General features: G+C 42.0%; 1 protein-coding gene across 2 annotated transcripts; it reads right to left on the bottom strand.

Moving 5' to 3' along the window:
• Positions 1-1,062: 1,062 nt before the first annotated feature.
• LOC139413273 (ras-related protein Rap-1A-like) lies at positions 1,063-21,107 on the bottom strand. Of its 2 annotated transcripts, none has more exons than XM_071160458.1 (8): positions 20,890-21,107; positions 13,266-13,354; positions 12,857-12,925; positions 12,678-12,734; positions 11,907-12,047; positions 7,418-7,561; positions 7,184-7,317; positions 1,063-2,443 (listed from the first exon to the last, which is right to left on the bottom strand). In XM_071160458.1, exons 2-7 carry the CDS (start codon positions 13,320-13,322, stop codon positions 7,228-7,230), a joined length of 558 nt encoding a protein of 185 aa, XP_071016559.1. In that variant the 5' UTR covers positions 13,323-13,354; positions 20,890-21,107; the 3' UTR covers positions 1,063-2,443; positions 7,184-7,227. The 2 variants fall into 2 exon arrangements, with proteins under 2 accessions (XP_071016559.1, XP_071016560.1); XM_071160459.1 differs by lacking the exon at positions 20,890-21,107 and adding an exon at positions 15,443-15,572 and having other exon boundaries at positions 1,567-2,443.
• Between the last annotated feature and the right edge of the window lie 4,073 nt (positions 21,108-25,180).

Consider the following 25,180-nt stretch of genomic DNA (forward strand, 5'->3'; position numbering starts at 1 on the left):
AGTGTTTGATGGGGTTGACATCAGGGCTCCATTCAGGTCAGACAAATTCTTCCACACCGATATCGACAAACCATTTCGGTATGGACCTCACTTTGTGCACAGGGGCATTGTCATGCTGAAACAGGAAAGGGCCTTCCCCAAACTGCTGTTACAAACTTGTAAACGCAGAATGGTGCAGAATGTCATTGTTTGCAAGATTTCCCTTCCCTGGAACTTAAGGGGCCTAGCCCGAACCATGGAAAACAGCCCCAGACCATTACACTATGCATTGGGAGAGGTAGCATTCTACTGGAATCTGCCAAACCCAGATTCGTCCATCGGACTGACAGATGGCGAATCGTGATTCATCACTCGAGGGAACACGTTTTCCCTGCTCCAGAGTCCAATGGCGGCGAGGTTTACACCACTCCAGCCAACGCTTGGTATTGCGCATGGTGATCTTGGTTTTCCATGACCGATCAGCCGCACAGAAGCCTATTTCATGAAGCACCTGATGAACAGTTCTTGTGCTGTCGTTGCTTCCATGGGCAGTTTGGAACTTGGTAGTGAGTGCTGCAACCGAGAACAGACAACTTGTACACGCTATGCACTACAGCGGTCCCGTTCTGTGAGCTTGTGGCCTACCACTTCATGGATGAGCTGTTGCTGCTCCTAGACATTTCTAACTTCACAATAATAGCACTTACAGTTCACCAGTCCAGCTCTAGCAGGGCAGGAATTTGACAAACTGACTTGTTGGAAAGTATGCATTCTTTGACTGCCACGTTGAAAGTCACTGAGCTCTTCAGTAATTCGGCTAAATTCGGCTAATTTGAAGTGCTCTTGCTCAGTTGTGCACCAGGGCCTCTCACTCTTTCTAGTTTCTGGTTAGACAGTTTGTGCTGTTCTGTGGAGGGAGTAGTACACAGCGCTGTACGAGATCTTCAGTTTCTTGGTAATTTCTCACATGGAATAGCCATCATTTCTCAGAACAAGAACAGACTGACGAGTTTCAGAAGAAAGGTCTTTGTTTCTGGCCATTTTGAGCCTATTTGAACCCACAAATGCTGATGCTCCAGATACTCATCTTGTCTGAAGACCAGTTTTATTGCTTCTTTAAATCAGAACAGTTTAACTGTGCCAACATAACTGCAAAAGGGTTTTATAATGATCGTTTATTTTGCCTTTTAAAATGCTAAACTTGGATTAGCTAACACAACTTGCCATTGGAACACAGGAGTGATGGTTGCTGATAATTGGCCTCTGTATGCCTACGTAGATATTACATAACACTAACAATGTCTACACGGTATTTCTGATCAATTTTACATCATTTAAAATGGACCAAAAATGTGATTTTCTTTCAAAAACAAGGACATTTCTAAGTAACCCCAAACTTTTGAACGGTAGTGTATAGCTTTGTATTAAATTGCCACCGTGCAACGGTTTCCTCCTAATTAGTGGTGGAACGACATTCCACTGGGTACCCATCCAATTTTAGCTCGGATTATCATAGGGTTGGTTGTACATGATACTGTACGATTATGAAGTCAGACGAGTTAAATCCACAAAATACAATGACCAAAATACTGAAAATGTACTAAAATTTAATCCATAAAAGCTGGAACATCATTTGACAGAAAAACACAAGAAGCATTATTAGAGTTGGTTTAGTATATATTTCAGCTTCAAGAGACAGAAATCAATCCTTATTTCCCCGCATATTTCTTCTATAAAATACCCATTCTTCTGAAGCATTTTTATGCAAAAAAAAAATAATGGCATTTGAATATATTATGGGAACTATGATATCCCAGTGACTGAGTATAAAATTAAGTCACATCAGAGATATTTGCAGAAGAGAAAGTCCATGGATGTAGGGGAAACCAAAATACATATACGGACCTTGATCTACCACCATTGACATGACTGGCATGGAGAAACAGGTGTATGGCTATAAAAAAAAAAAGTTCTTACTTCCATTTGATTTCACACTTGAAAACATTTACACTTAATAACAGATGTGGTCATGCTGTCTGAAGATATTTATAATCATACAACTGAAGTCAACTTCCATGTCTCCAAATACACTATATTGCAAAGATGTAAAATACTGAAGTGAAGTTATTATCTTTCTTAGTAGGTAATCGCTTTTACACTCTCAAAAAGGAGGAGTGGGCTTTCGGTCGACCGGACCATGGACACGTTCCCATTTCAGAGACTTTCAGAGTTCATGGTGGTTCAGGATGTGGGGAATGAAGATTGTCCTTCAGGGTTCACCGATGACGGATCAGAGAGGAGTCTGAGTGAGATAGAAACAAGTCGTCTCTCTCATTGTGTCCTGCTTTGATACTAGCGAATCAGCGGTCAGCTGTTTGTGTCCTCACCGTTTATGGCTGATGGGGAGGGGGCGGGGGAATGCTGGCACGGTCCAATCTGGGCAACAGTTCTTCATTACAGCATTCTATAGGTGGAGAGAGGGGAGAGGAAGGGGGGGGCAAAGATTAAACGTAAGGTATAAAACGTGATTTCGTTCAAAGGATTGTCCTATAATATATCAATGAGCAAGTGCTGCCCTCTGTTGGCCAGTTGGAGTGCATTTTTCTGCTCTCCATCAGTGTATATTTATTATGGATCCCCATTTGCTGCAGCTACTCTTCCTGGAGTACAGCAGAATTAAGGCAGTTTATACAATGTTAAAACATTACAATACATTCACAACACACTGTGTGCCCTCAGGCCCTTACTACACCAAAAATCTACAGTAGTAAAGTGCATGTATAGTGAGTATGTTATTGTGTGTGTGTATGCAAACGTGTGTTACTTCACAGTCCCCGCTGTTCCATAAGGTGTTTATTATCTGTTTTTTCCCCCTCAAATCTAATTTTACTGTTTGAGTCAGTTACTTGATGTGGAATAGAGTTCCATGTAATCATGGCTCTATGTAGTAGTGTGCCTCCCATAGTCTGTTCTGGACTTGGGGACTGATGAGACCCCTTGTGGCATGTCTTGCATTCAACATGTTGCTCATAAATAAAATGAGTGATGAAGTCACTCTCCTCCACTTTGAGCCAGGAGAGATTGACATGCATATTATTAATATTAGCCCTCTGTGTACATCCAAGGTCCAGCCGTGCTGCCCTGTTGTGGCACCTGACCACACAACTAAACAGTAGTCAAGGTGCAACAAAACCAGGGCCTGTAGGACCTGCCTTGTTGACAGTGTTAAGGCAGAGCATCGCTTTATTATGGACAGACCTCTCCACATCTTATGCATCAATATGTTTTGACCATGACAGTTTACAATCCAGGGTTACGCCAAGCAGGGTAGCCTAGTGGTTAGAGCTTTGGACTAGTGACCGGAAGGTTGCAAGTTCAAATCCCTGAGCTGACAAGCTACAAATCTGTCGTTCTGCCCCTGAACAGGCAGTTAACCCACTGTTCCTAGGCCATCATTGAAAATAAGAATTTGTTCTTAACTGACTTGCCTAGTTAAATAAAGGTAAAATAAAAAAATAAAAAAAGTTAGTAACTGGAATAAGTCATTTCATAAACGCGTCAAGTTCAGCATCTGGTTGCTACACATTACACACCAGCAAATATTCTTTACATCATCGACATATGAACTTCTTGTATGACCTCCTACACACTATATTAGGCCCAGCCTTTGGAACTTGGTTTTCCAAGATATGGCTACTATATTATGATCACTACACATCCTATGGATTTGGATAGTGCTTTTAAGCACATTTCTGCAGCATTTGTAAAGATGTGATCGATACATGTTGATGATTTAATTCCTGTGTAGGCAAGGCAAGCTTGGGAAAGAAGCTTGGCCATGTAATACAGTGAGTAGAGGGGCATGGGGACAACTGCCCTAACCATTCAGAATTGAAGGGACGGCAGGTATAGGAAATATGGCAGAAGGGCTATGTGGAGTCAGGAGAAGACCTCGCCATATAGAGCACCACAGTAGGAGTCATTACTACCCAATAAATGCAGAGGTCAAACAGGGAAATAGTTCCAATCATTTCCCCACCATTCATTTTTCCCCATAGGGGATTTTAGAAAGCGTTAAAATAAGGGCGGTGTTCTGTGTAGGCTTACCCTGGCGCGATGTTGACAGCAGTGTAAATCCCTCTAGGACAATGTAACTTATCAATACATTCCCCTGTATTCACCCACCAAAAATGAAATGCTAATTAGCTATCATAAACAACTACAAATGCCACGATCTGGACGAGACTGCCGAGTAGAGGCAAAGGTAAGAATCTCTAGAATAAATATCTAATGTTGGCTAAATGTAGTAATTATTAACTTGTCAAAACTTTAAAATTGACAGTTGTGAGCCATCTTGTGCAAGTTTTAAATTGACAATAACTATGAGCAAAGGTGTCAGCTACAGATGACGGAGATGCAGGGATTTGTAGACTTGCATGATGCCTACTTTTATGTTAATAGAATTTTCTAATCTGAGAGTAAATGGAGCTGAATATATTGATAATAAAGTCACCTTGTCCTAGAGAGATTTACATGTTTATCAAAATGTCACGCCAGGGTAAGCCTACATAAAACACAGCCCTAACTTGAAGTGTTTCTAAAATCCCCAAAAGGGAAAAATGAAGGGTGGAAAAACGATTGGAACCATTTCCCTGTTTGACCCCTAGGTTGACACCTCCGCCTGACCCCACCCCTGCCGTTCCCCCGTCCATCCCAGTCTGGCTGCTCTACTAGTCTAAAACGGTGGGTCAGTGCTCTTGGTGGCATAGCCGACCGGAGACAGACTGACTGGGGGCTGCTGGACTTCTGTCCCCTCACTGTAGGACTCTATTGAGCAACAGATTAACTACCCTATAAACCTGGTGAAGAATGAGATAGTCATGTGTATGTGGACAGTTACATCCCTAGCTGATAGTCTGGTGTAACGATTCACTGATATGCATGGGTCCCCGATTCAAATGCGTAAGTAGTGAGTGCTTCGGTCCGCAGACCTCAAACCGATCCAAATGTAAGCATGGGTCAGAAATTTCACCAGTTCACTAATATTTCTCATATTATATTCTTTATACCTTCCGAAAATACCGGATGCATCCACTCCTTTAGTGTCAAACTGTTCATAATCATTGATCTACATGCCGAACAATCCCAGGCAATAACAGTAGCCTGGAAAAACTGTGCACCGTGACCAGCTTCATGCACTGATCAACACAAGGTAGGCAGCCTGTTCCTGATCGTGCACATCTGCACGGGACGTTCAGCATTCAAATGCGAAAATGGCTTGAGCGAATTTAGGTTGTCACTCAACTAATAAAGCCTATGTCATTTTCTAGGTTATTGTTATCGTGCACTGTTAAACTGTTTCACCAGAATTAAAGTAAGAAATCTGGGACAACGCATCTTGCTATACCTGCTGAACGGGGCTTACAATAGATTTTTGTTCAGGGTCATCATCAGAAATAGTTTTGGTAGTTTTGTTTTAAAACAATCCGTGTTTGTGGTCATTTTTATATGACAGAAAATAAACTCGCTCCGTAAATAGTCCAAAACCATTCAATTTTGAGATGAGGGGGAAAACCAAAGCTACGCTCATATATACACTACATGATCAAAAGTATGTGGACATCTGCCCGTTAAATCTCATTCCAAAATCACAGGCATTAATATGGATTTGGTCCCCCCTTTGCTGCTATAACAGCCTCCATTCTTCTGGGAAGCCTTTCCACTAGATGTTGGAACATTGCTGCGGGGACTTGCTTCCATTCATCCACAAAAGCATTAGTGAGGTCAGGCACTAATGTTGGGCAATTAGGCCTGGCTCGCAGTCAGCGTTCCAATTCATCCCAAAGGTGTTTGATGGGGTTGAGGTCAGGGCTCTGTGCAGGCCAGTCATGTTCTCCCACATTGATCTCGACAAACCATTTCTCTATGGATCTCGCTTTGTGCACGGGGGCATTGTCATGCTGAAAGAGGAAAGGGCCTAACCCCAAACTGTTGCTACTATGTCGGAAGCACGGGATCATCAAGAATTTAACTAATGGAACCAAGGGGCCTAGTCCAAACCATGAAACAGCCCCAAACCCTTATTCCTCATCCACCAAACTTTACAGCGGGCACTACGTAGCCAGGCAGGTAGCATTCTGCTGGCATCCACCAAACCCAGATTCGTCCGTCAGTCTGCCAGATGGGGAAGCGTGATTCATCAGAACGCATTTCCACTGGTCCTGAATTCGATGGAGGGGGGGGGCTTTACACCACTCCAGCTGACGTTTGGCATTGCGCAAGGTGATCTTAGGCTTGTGTGTGGCTGCTCTGCCGAGGACAGACGATTTTTACGTTCTTCAGCACATGACGGTCCCGTTCTGTGAGCTTGTGTAGCCTACCAATTTCTCAGTTGAGCTATTCTACTGCCAATGTTTGTCTATGGAGATCGCATGGCTGTGTGCTCGATTTTATACACAGGTGTAGTTGAAATAGCAGAATCAACTCATTTGAAGGGGTGTCCATATACTTTTGGCCACATAGTAATATATATTGTAAACGACAAGTTAATTAGTGGGCGATTTCAGAACCAAAGTGGCAGACAAAACTGTCTACATTGCCTGCCCCCTAATCTGATAGTGGTGGTGGGGTGGTAGATGCATCCCTTATGGCTCAGCTCAGGTGCCTACATTTGGCTCAGAGGCCCAGCTCATGAGCGCCATCCGCAAAAGATTTGAACTTAAAATGGAAAGTAGTGTTTATGCAACAAATGTTAGTCCATCAAATTGCATCGATTCGTTGCCTAATCAAAACAAATCACACAGAACCGTTTCAAACTTAAAAGGAATCGTTCCTGTATTGTGTCGCCTTAAAAAGGGAAATATGCACATCCCCACTACCAGCAGATGGCACAGTCTACTGTCCAGGGAGCAGTCTACCCTAAGTTAATGACAGTGAGCAGTCAACGTTCCATGAATGCTCTCAGGCCCTATCGATTCCATCAAATGACGAGAAAAAAAAAATCAACTGACAGAATAGTAGTCGTGGCCATTAAAAAACAAAAAACAAAGCATGTATTAATAACTATAGATTAAACAAATCCCAAATTGCAGGGGCATATTGTGAGTTGAGAAGAATGTTGTGCTCCTTGTAGGTCCAGTAATAAGGGTTAAGGTGTACCAGTCAGGTAATTAGAGTCTACCCGTGTTGTTAGTCACCTACTCACCTGGCTCAGAGCTGCTGCAGGGCGGGGTGGAGGGGAGGGGACCTTTAGAGCAGGACACAGTTTGATTTCTTTTTCGCTTTCTTCTTTTCCACAGGCGTTTTCCTATTTATCTGTCTGACCAAGTCATAGAAGATCTGCAAACACAAAACCATTGCTAAGTGCTTTGACACATAAAGGCATAGTTAACCATATAAATTCATATCACTAGTCAGCAGTTTGATTGTCAGTACTCACGTCAAGGACGTTGATCTTTGACTTTGCGGAGGACTCTAAAAAGGCACAGTGGTTCCACTGTCTGGCCAGGTTCTGACCCTGCTCCTTGCCCACCACCCGCTCATCCTCCAGGTCACACTTATTCCCCACCAGGATCATCGGCACCTGGGAGAGAAGAGAACAGGACATGGATGAGGGATAACATCAAAAATGTTAAAGCATTTCACCGGGACCAAACAAAAAAAAAATATGGTTGAATAATCTATAGTTACACAATTCAATATTATAAAATCGATACTTTGACTCCAAGTATCGATTTGAACCGGACACGGATGTGCTGTTCTGCCCCTGAACAAGGCAGTTAGCCCACTGTTCCTAGGCCATCATTGTAAATAAGAATTTGTTCTTAGCTGACTTGCCTAGTTAAATAAAGGTTAAATAAAAAAATTAAAGTGGGGGCGCTAGTCAGCACCAAAACTCCAGTATTTCTCATCCTTTTGCTTGATTAAAATAGTGAGCCAAGCACTATTTCCATGACGGAACAAAACAAATGTTCTCATGCTCCATCTTGTCTCTCTGACGGACATATAGTGAACAATATGTTTGGAACATCAAATCGCAATACATATAGAAGTCAGAGGTTTACACACACGTTGGAGTCATTAAAACTAGTTTTTCAACCACTCCACAAATTTCTTGTTAACAAACTATAGTTTTGGCAAGTCGGTTAGGACATCTACTTTGTGCATGACACAAGTCATTTTTCCAACAATTGTTTACAGATTGATTATTTCACTTAATCACAATTCCGGTGGGTCAGAAGTTTACATACACTAAATTGACTATGCCTTTAAACAGCTTGGACAATTCCAGAAAATGATGTCATGGCTTTAGAAGCTTCTGATAGGCTAATTGACATCATTTGGGTAAATTGGAGGTGTACCTGTGGATGTATTTCAAGGCCTACCTTCAAACTCAGTGCCTCTTTGCTCGACATCATGGTAAAATCTAAAGACATCAGCAAAGACCTCAGAAACATTTTTTTGAAGACCTCCGCAAGTCTGGTTCATCCTTGGGAGCAATTTCCAAATGCCTGAAGGTACCACGTTCATCTGTACAAACAATAGTACGCAAGTATAAACACCATGGGACCATGCAGCCGTCATACCGCTCAGGAAGGAGACGCCTTGTCTCCTAGAGATGAACGTACCCTGGTGCGAAATGTGCAAATCAATCCAAAGCACCTGCAAAGGACCTTGTGAAGGTGCTGGAGGAAACAGGTACAAAAGTATCTACATTCACAGTAAAACAAGTCCTATATCAACATAACCTGAAAGGCCGCTCAGCAAGGAAGAAGCCACTGCTCCAAAACCGCCATAAAAAAAGCCAGACTACAGTTTGCAACTGCACATGGGGACAAAGATCATACTTTTTGGAGAAATGTCCTCTGGTCTGATGAAACAAAAATAGAACTGTTTGGCCATAATGACTATCGTTATGTTTGGAGGAAAAAGGGGGAGGCTTGCAAGCCGAAGAACCATCCCAACGGTGAATCACGGGTGTTGCAGCATCATGTTGTGGGGGTGATTTGCTGCAGGAGGGACTGCTGCACTTCACAAAATAGATGCCATTATGAGGATGGAAAATTATGTGGATATATTGAAGCAACATCTCAAAACATCAGTCTTAAAGCTTAAAGCTTGGTTGCAAATGGGTCTTCCAAATAGACAATGATCCCAAGCATACTTCCAAAGTTGTGGCAAAATGGCTTAAGGACAACAAAGTCAAGGTATTGGAGTGGCCATCACAAAGCCCTAACCTCAATCCTATAGAACATGTGTGGCAGAACTGAAAAAGCGTGTGCGAGCAAGGAGGCCTTCAAACCGGACTCAGTTACACCAGCTCTGTCAGGAGGATTGGGCCAAAATTCACCCAAATTATTGTGGGAAGCTTGTGGAAGGGTACCTGAAACGTTTGACCCAAGAAACAATTTAAAGGCAATGCTACTAAATACTAATTGAGTGTATGTAAACTTCTGACCCACTGGGAATGTAATGAAAGAAATAAAAGCTGAAATAATTATCTACTATTATTCTGACATTTTACATTAAACTAAAGTGTTGATCCTAACTGACCTAAGACTGGGAATTTTTACTAGGATTAAATGTCAGGAATTATGAAAAACTGAGTTTAAATGTATTTAGCTAAGGTGTATGTAAACTTCCGACTTCAACTATAAGTATGGTAATAATATTGTATCGTGAGCTACCTGGCAATTCCCATCCCTAATCAATACAAGGTGTATGTGTGTGGGTCTGTCACACCCATCCTGACAGTGTGTTCTGGCTGTTTAGGGAGTTAGTCTAGAAACAATGGCAGCCCCGCCCACGCAGGATAGAAATCGGCTTCCTGCCTGCTTCCCTCTGTTTGCATTGCATTCCATGCTCCAGCTGCTCCATGGAATGAAACCATGGCAGACTGTGTGTGTGTGTCCGGGGAGCAGTACATCATATCAAGGTGAGATCAGAGAGAGAATAAAGGATGCTGGGTTGAGTTCCCTAATCTCTCCCCACTCTGATGCCTTACTGAAAAGTCTATAAAACAGCAGCTCTGTGTAAAAGTTGCCCAAAAACACAGATCTGGGATCAACTTCTCCTCCGCAGAGCCTAACTTTAACCATTAGGGGGAGCAGATGATGCGGGAACGTAAAACTGAACTCAGAACAGTGTCTGGGGGCAACTTCACCCTATTCGGGGCAAGTGCCCTCTCTCACAGGGCTGTAAGGGCAGACGACAGGAAGCAGTTTGGCCTAGCTCCATGGCGGTAGCTCCGTGAAGTGTCAAATCCAAACAAACCCTTAGACGGGGCCGTTGAACGACGGTTGCCCTAAAGTCAGAGTAGAACCGGAGGTATATGCATTTCCAGGCTAGCTAACGCCAGATAGGGAAGAAAGTAGCTGTAGAACATCCCCAGTCAGCAACATGGAGGAAGGCAGGGAGGGAAGTTAAGCCTGTGTCCATGAGCCACACCGAGACGTACACATGGCGAAATCACAAGTCAGGCATTAACCTACTACTCCAGCTGAACAGACAAGGACTTAGACAGCAGGAGTCACAAGACCTCTTGTGTAAGCTAGTCGTGTGATGGAAGGGGGAAAACATTTTTTACATGAGAAAAGCCGATACTAGTCCCATCACTTCATTCACCACCTTATGGGTGTCCTTGTTACCATTCAAGGAAATGGGATTTGGTGTCCAGGTTTGCTCTGGTAAAATTGTCTACGGAGTTAAACACTTGCATAATCTGAAAGTTTACATTGTAACACATTGTAGCTTGAAAGGAATCCTACCAAAAATCCTCAAAGTGTATTATATAGTGGGACTAATATTCTGAGCACCTATTCAGAGCCTTGCCGTGTGGGTTCTGTTTTGTAGCATGTGTGTTCCGTATGGACATAGTGTCTTTAAAATCGAGCCTGGCTAGACCATGAGCCCTCCCCGCCGTCTCCACATTCTCCAACACTGTAGTAGTAAATGGTGTGTGGCATTCCCATCAAGCACTTGGAATGGTAATGGCTGAGCAGCACTGGCCTGCCCAAATTCAACCAAGAATCCATCCCTTCTTTGGGGGGGGGGGGGGGGGGGGGGGCCAAAGCATTTCCGTTGGTCATGCATTCCTACAAGGGGCAATGAAAGAAACGAAAAGCTTAAATTGTCAGTAGAATGATAGCTACCACAGAGAGCTGCAGTACGGTAGTTGGCAGATATGCACAAGTGTTGAGTCTTGGGAGTATTTCGAGAGAAAACACTGAGCAAAGGGATGGAACGGGCCTTCTTCCCTGTTGACAGCCAGTGATCCTACAATCGATCCCTAACCTCCATCATGCAATGGCTTTCTAATCTGAACTGCCTAAAAAAAATAAAAAAACAGTCTCCCCGGCCCATCCTGTGTTTCTGATGACTAGGGACTTTCAGTGGAAACCGTCGGAAATCACCCACCTCGGGCCAGACCACACGGACCACAAGCCAGCTGGGAAACAACGAGTAACTGACAAGTGATTAAAAAAAATAAAAAATTGCCAGTCATAACAAAGAACAGGGGGATTTATTGGCACACGGAGACATTAGCCCCGCCCACACAGAAAGGGAGAGAGAGTACAGGAAAGAGAAAGCTTGAGAGGAAAGGGTGTTATACAGATCACCAAAAAAGGGCATCATCCTGCTGAGTGAGTATCTGTTGAGGCCAGGGGACTATGAAGTGTCACTCCGATACTCCAAACACAAGGAGGGAGTGCCAAGAAATGGGACCGTGGTTAATGTGGAGGGGTTGTAATAATATTTCCTTCTCTCATTCTTGCTGCATGAGCTCAGTTGTCATCACACCGCAAAGACTAGCTCATGATCATGGGTAAATGTTATATAGTGCTGTGGCAAATAATGGTTGGTTTTAACTAGGGCCAGGAGTTTCCCCTGATCATGTGGTCTAGTTATAATCCAAGGTAGCTACTCACATCTTCGGTGTCCTTCACTCTGAGGATCTGTTCCCTCAGGTCCTGCAGGTCGTTGAACGTGGACTGTGCTGTGATGGAGTACACCAGGGCAAAGCCCTGACCATTCTTCATGTACAGATCTCTCATTGCAGTGAACTGCTCCTGTAAGACAGGCAGGGGAAAGAAGTATCATGAGTTCTGATGTCATAGTTAATAAGACCTCTATTCCCCTGATCAATTTCATAAGCCCCCCCCCCCCCAAAAGAGTTCTACTTAATACATGCATTATGCTGCTGCTAGACATCACAGCTCAACTGACTTGTCAGTGGAGGCCCAAGGCGCTTCAATATTAGCCTTGGAAGCCCAGCAAATAATTTAAAGAGATTCTGGTACTTTTAAATAGTTTTTAGCCAGTAGTTCTGAAAGTAGCACTCATGAGCCAAAAGGGTCCCTGAAATTGTCGTACATCGTCACAGATATTTGCACAACATCATTGCTTTCACTCCCTCTCTCTGCGGTGCCCATTGAGCCGTTGGAGTCCGCCCTGCAACCTTATTGGATAATGCTGGGCAGGCCTCTTGCTAGCTGTCACTCAAATGCGAGGGGCTAAAGCTCATTGACTGCTCATAGATTATGCATGTATGAACTACACATTGACACATCTAGCCTCAAGCGGGGGGGTTAAAAAATATTTTCTTAGTCACCAAAGTACCGGAGCATGTCTTTAAAGAAATATACACTCAGGGTTTAGCCTGGATAACAGAGTTGTGGAGCTGAGCAACATTAACTTACTGTGCCGGCTGTGTCGAGGATTTCAAGCATGCATTGCTGTCCATCTACCTCCACTTGCTGCAGTGGAGAAAAAAAAACAAGAGGGTGAGAAAGAAAGAGCACAACAGGTTGTTGACCCACAGACCAGCTGAAAGCAATCAGCTTATTCCCTGGCAATTCCTCCCTTACGGGACACGTACCTTTCTGTAGGAGTCTTCTATTGTTGGGTCATATTTTTCCACAAAGATTCCCTGTACAAACTGGACTGTCTGTAAGAGAGAACATGGGCCACAAACAAGTCAGATCAACAACTCACAACACAGGAATATTCAAGGATGGTGCTGTGGATCTTGAGGCCTGGATTTGCATAACCCTGGCTTGTGCTAGTTGGTACATAAGACAGACATCTGGACTAAGCCGAGATGGTCACGTGCGGCTCAGCTGGTAGAGCATGGCGCTTGCGACGCCAGGGTTGTCGGTTCAATTCCAATCGGGGGACAGCACGAAAAATTATGAAAATGTATGCAAGCACTACTGTCGGTCACTCTGGTTAAGAGCATCTGCTAAATTACAAAAATGTAGATGGCCCACCTCCAGTGAAATACTCACCAGAGCGGATTTGCCCACGCCTCCCGAGCCTAGCACCACTAGCTTGTATTCACGCATGGCAGGATCTCTTCACGGGACAGCCCAACAGTCTGCACAGGCAGGAGAAAAAGAGAAAATTGTAAAAACAGAAATATCAGTTCTCTCCCAATAAGATCATAGTATGGTCGGGACAAGTCGCGGCATAACAATGGCAACACCCATAAGCGGAGCTCCAGTGGAACAGGTCAGGAGGAGTTTATGACCCCATCCTCTAGCTAACACAAACCAGCTGTGGGTGTGAAGGGAGAAGTTTGGGTTTGGCCGCCTGCTCCTAGGACAACCATCTGGCCGTCATGCTGCACACCATGTCAGACTCAGTCTATGAATACAGAAACTGAAATCCATTGGCATGCAGCACATGGGCTTGCCCAATGGGTCAACCTGTAGGCCCATCTTTCCCATCTTGCTGCAGTATACAAAAAAGGGCTCAAGACAGACCATTTAGTCGCATTTAGCGACTGACATGGCTGTGCGAGTGAAATGTTTAAAAGACTGGGTTGGTACGAGTTGCACATTCTACATGGTCACCTAACTCAAGTCACTTTTTTTTTATTTTTTAGAAGGCTAAACCATTATTTGGTTAAACCGTAAAGTACATTATCCTCATGAAAGTGTCTGCCCGCCCCCGTTTCGCTGGGGCCTGCTGCTTTGTTGAGTGAGCCGCTCTCCTTTGCCGGGGGAGAAAAAAAATATTTAAAAAAGAAATAAAAAACACAGCTAACACATTGTCACAGTTGAAGAAAGGAGGTTCTCAGCTTTCGGTAAGTATAGTTTAGATTTTTTTTTCAGCTCTCAATTTTGTGCTCAATAGCAAACATTTTACAACCAAGATATTTGATATGGCTTTGAGATACGTAGTGCGCAAAATAATTAGGCACATTACATAGGCCTCATTGGGTGGTAGGCTACAACTGCAACCTTTTTTGGGACATTACATTTATCAGAACATTCTGGAGCCCTATTAAAACAGTAAAATATATCAGTATAACAGTTGAATCACAACATGAAAATAAAATAATAAAGCTACCATGTCATCGGCTGGTGCCAACAACTGAAAAACTTTGTGGCACCACTGTCACCGGGGGAAAATGTTAGTCTGGGGCCCTGCCATCTGTTGTTAACGCAAGACAATTAAGAAACAACCACAATGCCGTCCATTTGGGATTTGTGGGGTCCTTCCATTGACAACATGCCCTCTAGGGCTAAATACTCAGGAACACCTCCTACAGAGACCGTCAGCTCCTGACTAAAGTCACAAGAGACAGACAGCCCCATGGGATATGAGACCAATGAATAATTTATGGTGAAGAGACTAATCCTCATCATACAGGAGTTATTTATTTATTTTTAGGAGCAAGGGAAAGTACACACTCCCACTTGTCTATGCACTTTGAGAAGAAAGTCTACCTGTCAGTGGAACTTTTGTTCCACAAGTCATGAGCTGTGAAAAATGTAATCCATGACAAGTGAAAACTGCAAAGGTAGAGGAGGACAGTAAAGTCCAGAGACTTAGGTATTAGTATTATAAGTGTTGATGCATGCTGGTGTGGATTTAATGTCACTGGTAGCGTAATACACGTTTCACTTCAAATGATGTATGAAAAACAACTTTAAAAAGTCTGATGTAAACTACAACTACTTTTGAATTGATGTGACTATCCTGAGAAAGCCTGCTCCAGTAATGATGCATTCTCTGACTGAGCCCCTTACAACTCAGAAACGTTCACAGTGCTCTCTACGGCAGTCCATTAACTGCGTTACGTGCACGGCACGCTTTCACGCACAAGGCCATGTAAGGAAATTATTTAACTGAACCTCAACCCCCTAGTCGTTCCTCAATATCTCTCCCCACAAAACAAATAGCCTAAGTATTTTCCCCTGTAGTAACTAACAAATAAGGAGAGTGAGCCACGCACCACAAACACACTGAAACCATGACATCAGCACCATATAACTCACTCTCTATGGACAGAGGTATGTTTCCATGTAAGGCTTAAACTGGGAAGAAGAGTTGCTGAGAAAGAGCGAGAGACTCCATAGTGTGCTCCCCTCTTAGCCGAGTCACAAATTAGACAAAATCTAAACACTATATGGATTAAGGATGGAAACAACAGTTGACATTTCGTAAATATTCATACCTTAGTAGCAGATTAGTGCTCCGACATTTAGCAAGCTTCAGACTTCAGCAGGCTATTTGGGGTATTGTGAGGAGAATTTACTAATCCGTTGACAATGATAGTGAGCAGTCACTGCGCCTGGCCCTGACTCAGCACCACATTTGACAGGCAGGTTCCTATATCTCTCCAGACCAGTGTTGCCAGTGGAAACCACACTCCCATCATGCAAGGCCTCACTTTGCACTTGCATATTAATTATAGAAATTGTCATTATGCTGCCCTCATCCTCTGCTGGCAAAGCAGGCACTGAATACAGTTTGAGTCAACCACTTGTGGTTCAGGATTTAAGAGTGCCCGAAAAGGTGCTTAATGTACTCAAAGTAATACTTTTCAAAATTGGTGAGATTATGTTTCATGTCTTCCGTTATTACGCAAACAACTTCACCTCAGAAATCCCCCAACTAAGATATCAGGAAATGACAGGGGGGAAAAACAAAATCATAAGGTCAGAAGAACAGAATCTAAATGATCCTTTTATGAACTACAGTTTATTTGCACAATTCCAAACGGGCCCTTCAATTTTCTTTTTTATTAAGAGCCCCATTGAAATCCATAAATGAAAATCTGCCATCAGAACATAGAAACACATGATCTCCATCTAGGCTACTAACTAATGTGGTGACTTTTCTGGCTCATAGCAGGCCTAGAGGTTTTAGGGTTATTTTTGAGGTTAAGGGCCACCTCCACTCTAAACTTTGGGCAAGTAAGTCATTGTATTTAACCAAGGCTGTAGCAACTGGTAGATGTAAAAAACGAAGAACTGCTGATACGGATTTGAGAACACCACATGTGGCGTTAAATTAACGGTGAGCTGTGACACCACACATCCGGTTTCCTGGGCTACCAGTAGTACTCAATCACGAGCCCATTTGTTTCTCATTTTCTCGTTCCAATTTAGTCATGTGGATGGTCATTCATTCCAATGCTAAAAATTAGGTGGCTTTAATTAGGAAAGTTACAGACTCAGACCTTTCTTTTGCCTCATCAATTGGAGTAGGCCTATTCTCAAGCGTTGAGTCAACTAGTCAGCAACACTAATCCCTCAAAATCCCTAAAATCCACATCTCTCTTTGCTGACTTCCCTTCACACAGTAGTCATTCAAATTATGTTCACAACCACATTGTTTAGGACTGGAAACAAGTCGATTCAAATTTGTGTAGATGTAAATAATAGAGAAAAAAACAGAAGTGAAATTGGGTTACGGTCTGAGAAGTCAGAACGGAAAGAAACATCAAAATAGCTTTTCACTCTCTGTTCCTGTTCAGGACACAAACTGCAATGTTGACTTGGAAACTTCTGAGGAGAGGGACGTAAGCCGGTTAAGTTAAGTTAAAGCCTAGATCTTATCCTAATGTTTGCAGATTCAGGCCACAGGATGACAGTGATGCATGCTTTATCTCCCAGGGGCAAAAACCTTTTGGTGTATGATGCATAGCAGAATAGTACTGCATACCAGGCCTAGTACTGTAAAAAAAAAAAAAAGCATTTAATGGTTCATGTTCAATTTATGTGAAATGTAAGAGAGGCTGGCTTAGTTGAAGGGACTAGTCTGAAAGCTGTCAAACACATGGATGCCTAGCTAGCGACTGAATGTTTGAAATGAGCAACTAATATTTACCACACATCCAGTCAGTGCTATAACGTTAATTCCTGCCAGTGCCACGCTCCTAACATTAGCTGTTCTACAGAAGGGAGTAGTGGCTTAGTAGTGGCCTCGCCTACACTGAACAAAAATATAAACACAAGCATGTAAATTGTTGGTCTCATGTTCCAAGAGCTGAAATAAAAGATGCCGAAATGTCCCATATGCACACACACACACAAAAAGAAAGAGTTAAATGTTGTGCACAAATTTGTTTACAATCCTCTTAAGTGACCATTTCTCCTTTGCCAAGAGAATCCATTGACCTGATGTGTGGCATACCAAAATGCTGATTAAATAGCATGAGCATTACAGTTGCACCTTGTGCTGAGGGCAATTAAAGGCCACTAAAATGTGCAGTTGTCAAACAATGCCACAGCTGTTACGATTTAATTGAATGTTAATTTCTCTACCATAGTTTTAGAGAATTTGGCAGCAAGTTCAACCGGCCTCACAACCGCAAACCACATATGGCGTTGTGTAGGCTAGCGTTGTCAACGTTGTAACAGAGTGCCTCATGGTGGAGGTGAGGTTATGGTATAAAATAATTAACATCCAATCACATTAACTGTTACTCTCTCTCTGGAATTCCACTAAAGGTCCGTATGTAATCAAAAGGTAGCTGCTGCTCATTCCGTTCACTCGAAAATGGATAAATGGTTCAAAAAAAGTAAGGCCCGCATCCATAGACAGGCATACCAGCTCTACTGGTAGTACTGCTATGACCAGCAGTGCTACACCTGCACTGTTTCATGGCGCATCAGTGACATGGCAGGAGATGTTTTGAAATAATTATTGCTTCATACACAAGCCAGTGAATTCTATGCTGCCAAGGAAATGCCTGACAGCTTCAAATACGTTTTGGACATTGGTTAACTTTGTTAAAGCAAGGCCCCTGAACTCTCGTGTATTTTCTGCATTATGCAATGATATGGTCAGCGACCATGTAACACTATTACAACATACAGAAGTGCGCTGGTTATCTATGGGCAAAATATTGACATGTTTAAAAAAATAAATAAATAAATTGAGAGACAAGCTTAAAGTTCTTTACCGACCATAATTTTCACTTGTCTGACCGCTGGCATGATGACGAGTTTCTCATGACTGGCCTATTTGGGTGATGTTTTTTCCTCGCCTGAATGATCTGAATCTAGGATTACAGACACTCTCTGCAACTACATTCAACATGTGGGAGAAAATTGAGGTTAAGTTGGAGCTCTTCTCTGTCTGCATTAACAAGGACAACACACAGGTCTTTCCATCATTGTATGATTTTGTGTGTGCAAATGAACTCAAGCTTATGGACAATGTCAAATGTGATATAGCGAAGCACCTGAGCAAGCTGGGTGCGCAATTACACAAGTACTTTCCCAGAACGACAACAAAAACAACTGGATTTGTTATCCCTTTCATGCCCTGCCTCCAGTCCACTTAACGATATCTGAACAAGAGAGCCTCATCAAAATTGAAACAAGCAGTTCTGTGAAAAATTTAATTTAATCAACCTCCACTACCAGATTTCTGGATTGGGCTGCGCTCAGAGTATCCTGCCTTGGCAAATTGCGTGGTTAAGACACGGATGCCCTTTGCAACCACATACCAACGTGAGAGTGGATTCTCAGCCCTCACTAGCATGAAAACTAAATACAGGCACAGAGTGTGTGGAAAATGATTTAAGACAGACTCTCTCCAATACAACATTGCAGAGTTATGCACATCCTTTCAAGCACACCCTTCTCATTAACCTGTGGAGTTTGTTATTCAAAAATTGTGAATAATAGGGTTTTATATGTAAGATGACTAAATAAAGAGCAAAATGTATTATTATTTGTGCCCTGGTCCTATAAGAGCTCTATGTCAGTTCCCACGAGCCGGGTTGTGACAACTCACTCATATGTTTAATAAAAGTATTGTATAGTGTGTGTGGGGCAGGCTTACAATGATGGCAAAAAAACAACATTTGAGAGTGTGCTGACCCTGGTGCTAGAGGGGGTAAGCAGCTGCAGGTTGAATGTTTGAAGGGGTACGGGACTATAAAAAGTTTAAGAACCACTGCACTAGGCATGTCAGAGGAAGGCCCCCAAAAAATAGTTTAAGCCTCCAGTCACCCAAGTCATAGTCTGTTCTCTCTGCTACCGCATGGCAAGAAATACCGGCGCGCCAAGTCCAGGTCCAAAAGGCTCCTTAACAGCTTCTACCCCCAAGCCATAAGACTGCTGAACAATTCAATCAAATGGCCACCCGGACTATTTACATTGACCCCCCCCCCCCCTCTTGTTTTTACACTGCTGCTACACGCTGCTTATTATCTATGCTTAGTCACCTTACCCCTACCTACATGTACAAATGACCTCAACTAACCCATACCCCCGCACATTGACTCGGTACCCCCTGTATATTGCCTCGTTATTGTTATCAATTTCTCGTGTTACTTTTTACTTGTGTTTATTTAGTTCATATTTTCTTAACTATTTATTGAACTGCATTGTTGGTTAAGGGCTTGTAAGTAAGCACTTCACGGTAAGGTCTTACACCTGTTTTATGCCACGCACCTGACAAATAACATTTGATATCCAGCAATTTAGCACAGCCATTTGAAGAGGAGTGGGACAACATTCCACAGGCCACAATCAACAGCCTGATCAACTCTGTGAAGATGTGTCACGCCCCAAGAGGCAAACAGTGGTCACACCAGATACTGACAGGTTTTCTGATCCACCCCCCTAGTTTTTAAGGTATCTGTGACCAACTGATGTTTATCTGTACTCCCAGTCATGTGAAATCGATAGATTAGGGCCTAATGAATCTATTTCAATTGACCGATTTCCTTCTGTGAACCGTAACTCAGTAAAATCTTTGAAATTGTAGCATGGTGCGTTTATATTTTTGTTCGGTATTCATCAGAATAACAGACATCCACCATGTCAACCTAAATATTATTGTGACTGTACTATGATTTGGTAGCCTGGTTGCCAAATGACATGAGTGGCATGTTAGCTAAAGAAACTGGTATCCAGTCCCAAACTAATGATTTGGCGCACTACTGTTAACTAGCTAACGTTACCGCTTGCACCCTGGCCAGCTAGCTTACAAACCCCGAGCCTACAAACACCGCTAGCTAAATCACCGCTAACAACCGACAGCTAGCTCATTTCTCTTGCTAACTATCAGTTGACCCAGGTCAACTAGCTAACAACCGAGCTTGATTAGCTCAACTGAATAACGTTACAGCTAAATAGAGTAACGACTACACTTGTGTAGTAGCACATTTACGTAGATGTAAAACTAATTAAAAATGCCAATGCCAGTTCACTAGCTAGCTTGTTAGGTACCACGCTAATAGTTAGCAAACTAGCACGCGACTGATTGGTCGACTTCACGAACTAACGTAGCTAGCTAACTGCATGCATTCCTAAGCCTCCGCACACAATACAAAACATAAACCAGCATGCACATCTTTGGATAGTTATGTTAAAATACATTCTAAGTTTGTTATCTACCCTATCCAACAAAATGTAGACTGTTTTTCGTAACCCTTTAGCTAGCTAACGTTACCTGCCCTTCCGCCTGGCCTTGACTTAAAAATGGGAGTGCAGTTTTTAGTGAGTGCAAATTCCTAATCTCAGTCGCTAAATGCAACATATTCACCGTGCCACGCATTCCTCTGTAATTTATCTCAAATTGTTTGGCCAAACATGTTTCCGCAGGTGGCTTTTTGACAGCCCTGTTAGCAAAAAACAAAGTTAGCCTTTTTACACTCACCGTTTCTCGCTCGCTCCACTCCGCCACGGTCTGTGTCCCCGGCCTCAGTGCGCAGTAGACGTCATTCCAAACTATTTCTCGGTTTTCTTAAAAGGGCAATGTCAAATTTTGCACTGGTTCCTTTTGTGGTGGTAGAGGACAATACAACAACAAAAAATACATTGGGTAATTCACAGCTCATAATTGCAATGCTTTATAATATTCACTTATTTATGGATATATGTTCCATGCAGGATTTATTTTTCATCAACATCATGGCCCTATGACCCCTGACAAACCCAATCAGTTAACTCAGCCAAAGCATTTATGCAAATATGTCAATCTTATTATCAAAATCAGGTAGCCTTGCCTAGCGGTTAGAGTGTTGGGTTGCTTTAGTTCGAATCCCCGAGCAGACGAGGTGAAACATCTGTCGATGTGCCCTCGAGCAACCCTTATTGCTCCAGGGTCGCCGTTGGTAATGGCAGACCCTGGCTGTGGTCCCACTCTCCGATATTATCTCAGGGAAAGTTGGGATATGCTAAATATATATTTCCAATTCACATGCATATTAATACACACTTGTGCATGTGTTGAAATGGGACTAATATAAGCACCCAGCAAATGAATATAAATGAGGATGTGGCATACAGGAGGTAAAGCATAGGTTTGCAGTGTTGTGTTTTGGCCCCTGTGCTCCAGCACTTTGGATTTAAAATGATACAATGGCTATGAGGTTAAAGTGCAGACTGTCAGCTTTAAATTGAGGGTATTTTCATCCATATCGGGTGTACATAGTCCTTGAGAAAGTTACAGACGCACAAATATCCCGAAGACATGCTAACCTCTCACCATTACAATAACAGGGGTGGTTAGCATTTTTGGGGGGATATGATACTTATGCCTCTGTAACTTTCTCACTCATTATTACTACAATTAATTCAGCCTTATCCGTAGCCATAGTAGTATAGTAACAAGTCTTCAAGTCCCAGACAACTTAGTTACTGCAGAAAGAGTTAGAGGCACATTGATGGATGGATGTTCAGATTGCCTAAAGAGAATGAAGATGGTGTGTGACAGTGGTGACAGGCAACTTTTTATCATGCTCCTCTACAAACAGATCATTTTTTTATCCAACTGCATTTCAAATTGCCTGTAGCTGAGGACAGGTGTGCGTTACAGGTAAATAAAGAAAGAAAAATTCTCACAAGTTATAGGGCAACTCCACCACTTTTCAACCTCATATGCATTATCTTCAGCACCAAACCAGTGTCTACATATGTGAAAACGGTGCATTTCTACAGAAATATAGTGTTAAAAGGTTCTACCCGACACTTTGATGTCACAGAGAAGCATTTTTTAGGATCTTATATTTTTAATGACAAATGACAGATATGCGCCATTTTCACAGTTTGGTGCTGGAGATAAGGATTATGAGGATGAAAAGTGGGCGTAGCCCATTAACCGCAAACAACCCCTGGTAGTCCATTTCACTGAAAATAAGCTATAAAATATCTCAATATCACCATGCAGACTGATGAGAGAAAAATAAACTATGGATCATCAAAGAGAATGGTACATTACATACAGAATTATACACAAAGCCCACAGACCGCAATACCCTGCTACGTGCGGATAGTATGTATCCCCTTCCCCCCAAGAATGGTTGACCATATAGCCAGTTATGCAGGGTTAAACAAATATGTAGCCACCAATGACAGCAATGCTAAGAAAATGACAGATAAATGAAAATGAGAGGCAAAAAATTGATGCTGCAATTATGAAAATATCTCAAAAACCAAGAGAAGAATTGCTCAAAACTAAACCAAATAATAAAAACATCCAGTGGTATAAAGTACTTAAGTAAAAATACTTGAAAGTACTACTTAAATATTTTGGGAGGGTATCTGAACTTTACTTTTTATATTTTTGGCAACTTTTACTTTTACTTCACTACATTCGGAAAGAAAATAATGTATTTTTTACTCCATGCTTTTTCCCTGACACCCAAAAGTACTCGTTACATTTTGACAGGAAAATTGTCCAATTCACACACTTATCAAGAGAACATCCTTGGTCATCCCTATTGCATCTGATCTGGCAGACTCACTAAACACAAATGCTTCATTTGTAAATTATGTCTGAGTGTGCCCCTGAGTGTGCCGTCTGGTTTCCTTAATATAAGGAATTTGAAATGATTTATACTTTGACTTTGACTACTTAAGTACATTTTAGCAATTCCATTTACTTTTGATATTTAAGTACTTTTAAAAAACAAATACTTTGACTTTTACTCTAGTAATATTTTGCTGGGTGACTTTTACTTTTACTTGAGTCATTTTATATTAAGGTATTTTTACTTTTACTCAAGTATACAATTGAGTACTTTAACCAACACTGAAAACAACGCAACAATCTTCTGCACTAATTACACCAAGTGTTCGGAGAAAATGAAAGCAATCCTGAAAAAGCACTGGCGTACTCTACAATCTGACAAAAAAAACTGCACACCTCTTCAAGGAACCCTCACTGGTGGTCTATAAGCGTGGTCACAATATTGGGGATAGCTTGGTGAGGTCTGACATGCCCCCTGAGCCCACTCAGACACTCTTGACACCCATTCCAAAAGGGAACTACAAATATGGCTCATGCACACAGTACAATTTCACTACAAAAACATCCTTCTTCAGACATCCACGTACAGGTTGAAAAATCCCTGTTAGGGGTATCATCTCATGCAAGATAAAGGGAGTAATCTATCTCATCACCTGTTCATGTGGGAAGGCCCACATAGGACAAATTAAAAGACAATTAAAACACATAGCTGAACACCGCAGCTCAATCAGGTGTAAGGACACTTGACTATCCAGTAGCAGCTTACTTTGTTGAAGCTAACCATCCTATCTCCTCCCTCAAATATACAGGCATTGAGCATATTACTCTACCAAAGAGAGCAGGTTAACGTCGAGATCCTACTACTAGAGGGAGTCCTACTGGATATCCTGTCTAAAAACATTGACCCCTAGTGGTCTGAATATTGACTTTGATCTCAGGTCCTTCTTATGAACAATTCTTCTTTATTCTCTCTTTTTTTTTACGAAGTCTTATAAATTAATATATTATTTCTACAGCTTATCAGCATATACCCAATATGTTCTCCCTGTTGATGATGCTTACAATGCATTATGGTTGAACCAAAAGATTACATGTAAAAAAAAAAAAAAAATGGAAACAATTAGAAATATGTGTCAATGAAATTAAACACTAATGTATGTTGATGCTAATATTATGTACAATATCAAATTATGTTCCATATGAGAATAGCCTAATATATTCTATATGCTGTAAACGATTGTCTTTCAACAGTTTCACTCAATTCATTCTAATCAACCTAATAATTATAACACACCCTTCACTATTGTCATTGGTTGCACTAAATTGCACTGTTTGTGGACATAACCTGGTTCAAGCATTCATGACATTAACCTGTAGAAGGCACAGTGATGCCGAAACGTTGGTGTTTTACCCAATAAATTACTGGGAGTTTATATATAGAGTGTGCGACTCTATTTTTATAGCTTACAGTTTATTCGCTGTTAGTCAGCACCTCTACACTAAATAATTATCTCTGGGTGTGCGCCACCTCACTTTTTACTGAAAAGAAAACTGACATGGACAAATCTTTCAGGATATTCTAGTGTATACTGCCCTCTATTGGTGACACCTTTGGGTTTTCTGGTTTTAGTCCTTGAGAAAGAGCTCTCCAGGCCGAGATGCCAGTAGCTTCTGAATAACGTCAGCCACTCAACACCAAAGCAAATGGTGTGAAAAGATGTGAGGTTATATTAACCAAGTGGAATGATTTATTATTATCCCTCATCCAGGAGATGTACTGGGTGTGCAGGCTTTGCTCCAGCCCTGCTGAAACACAATCCTAAAATATATGTTTAAGAGCACACTCAATAACCATACACCAACAAAGACCATTTCAAATCTTTTCAGTGTCAAAAAGTTTAAGGGGAAATAAAGTAGCACTTTGTGATAATTTGAAAGTTAAACAAAAGCTACAAAATGACATTTTATTTGACAACTTTTATTCTTCTGTCATTCAGACAAATTGTATCAACCCCTTTCATGAGGACCACTGAGCAATTGGTGAGGTTTGAGGTCATCCTTTGCCAGCAGTAATTTGCTTCTCTCTTGGTGTTAAACTATAAAGCATTTAATTATCAACTACCAAAAAAATAAATAAGTCATTATAAAACCTAAGATTTCAGGGACAGCATAATGAATATTTGCCTTTTATACCGTT

The sequence above is a fragment of the Oncorhynchus clarkii genome, chromosome 7, assembly GCF_045791955.1.
Source record: "Oncorhynchus clarkii lewisi isolate Uvic-CL-2024 chromosome 7, UVic_Ocla_1.0, whole genome shotgun sequence".
NCBI lineage: Eukaryota > Metazoa > Chordata > Actinopteri > Salmoniformes > Salmonidae > Oncorhynchus > Oncorhynchus clarkii.

Excerpts from the sequence above, each read along its gene's own strand:
- LOC139413273 (XM_071160458.1), bottom strand. The coding sequence starts at position 13,322 with ATGCGTGAATACAAGCTAGTGGTGCTAGGCTCGGGAGGCGTGGGCAAA. Across the intron at positions 12,926-13,265 it reads GCGTGGGCAAATCCGCTCTG|ACAGTCCAGTTTGTACAGGG; the intron begins GTGAGTATTTCA and ends TCTCTCTTACAG. Across the intron at positions 7,562-11,906 it reads GAGTGAAGGACACCGAAGAT|GTGCCGATGATCCTGGTGGG; the intron begins GTGAGTAGCTAC and ends CTTCTCTCCCAG.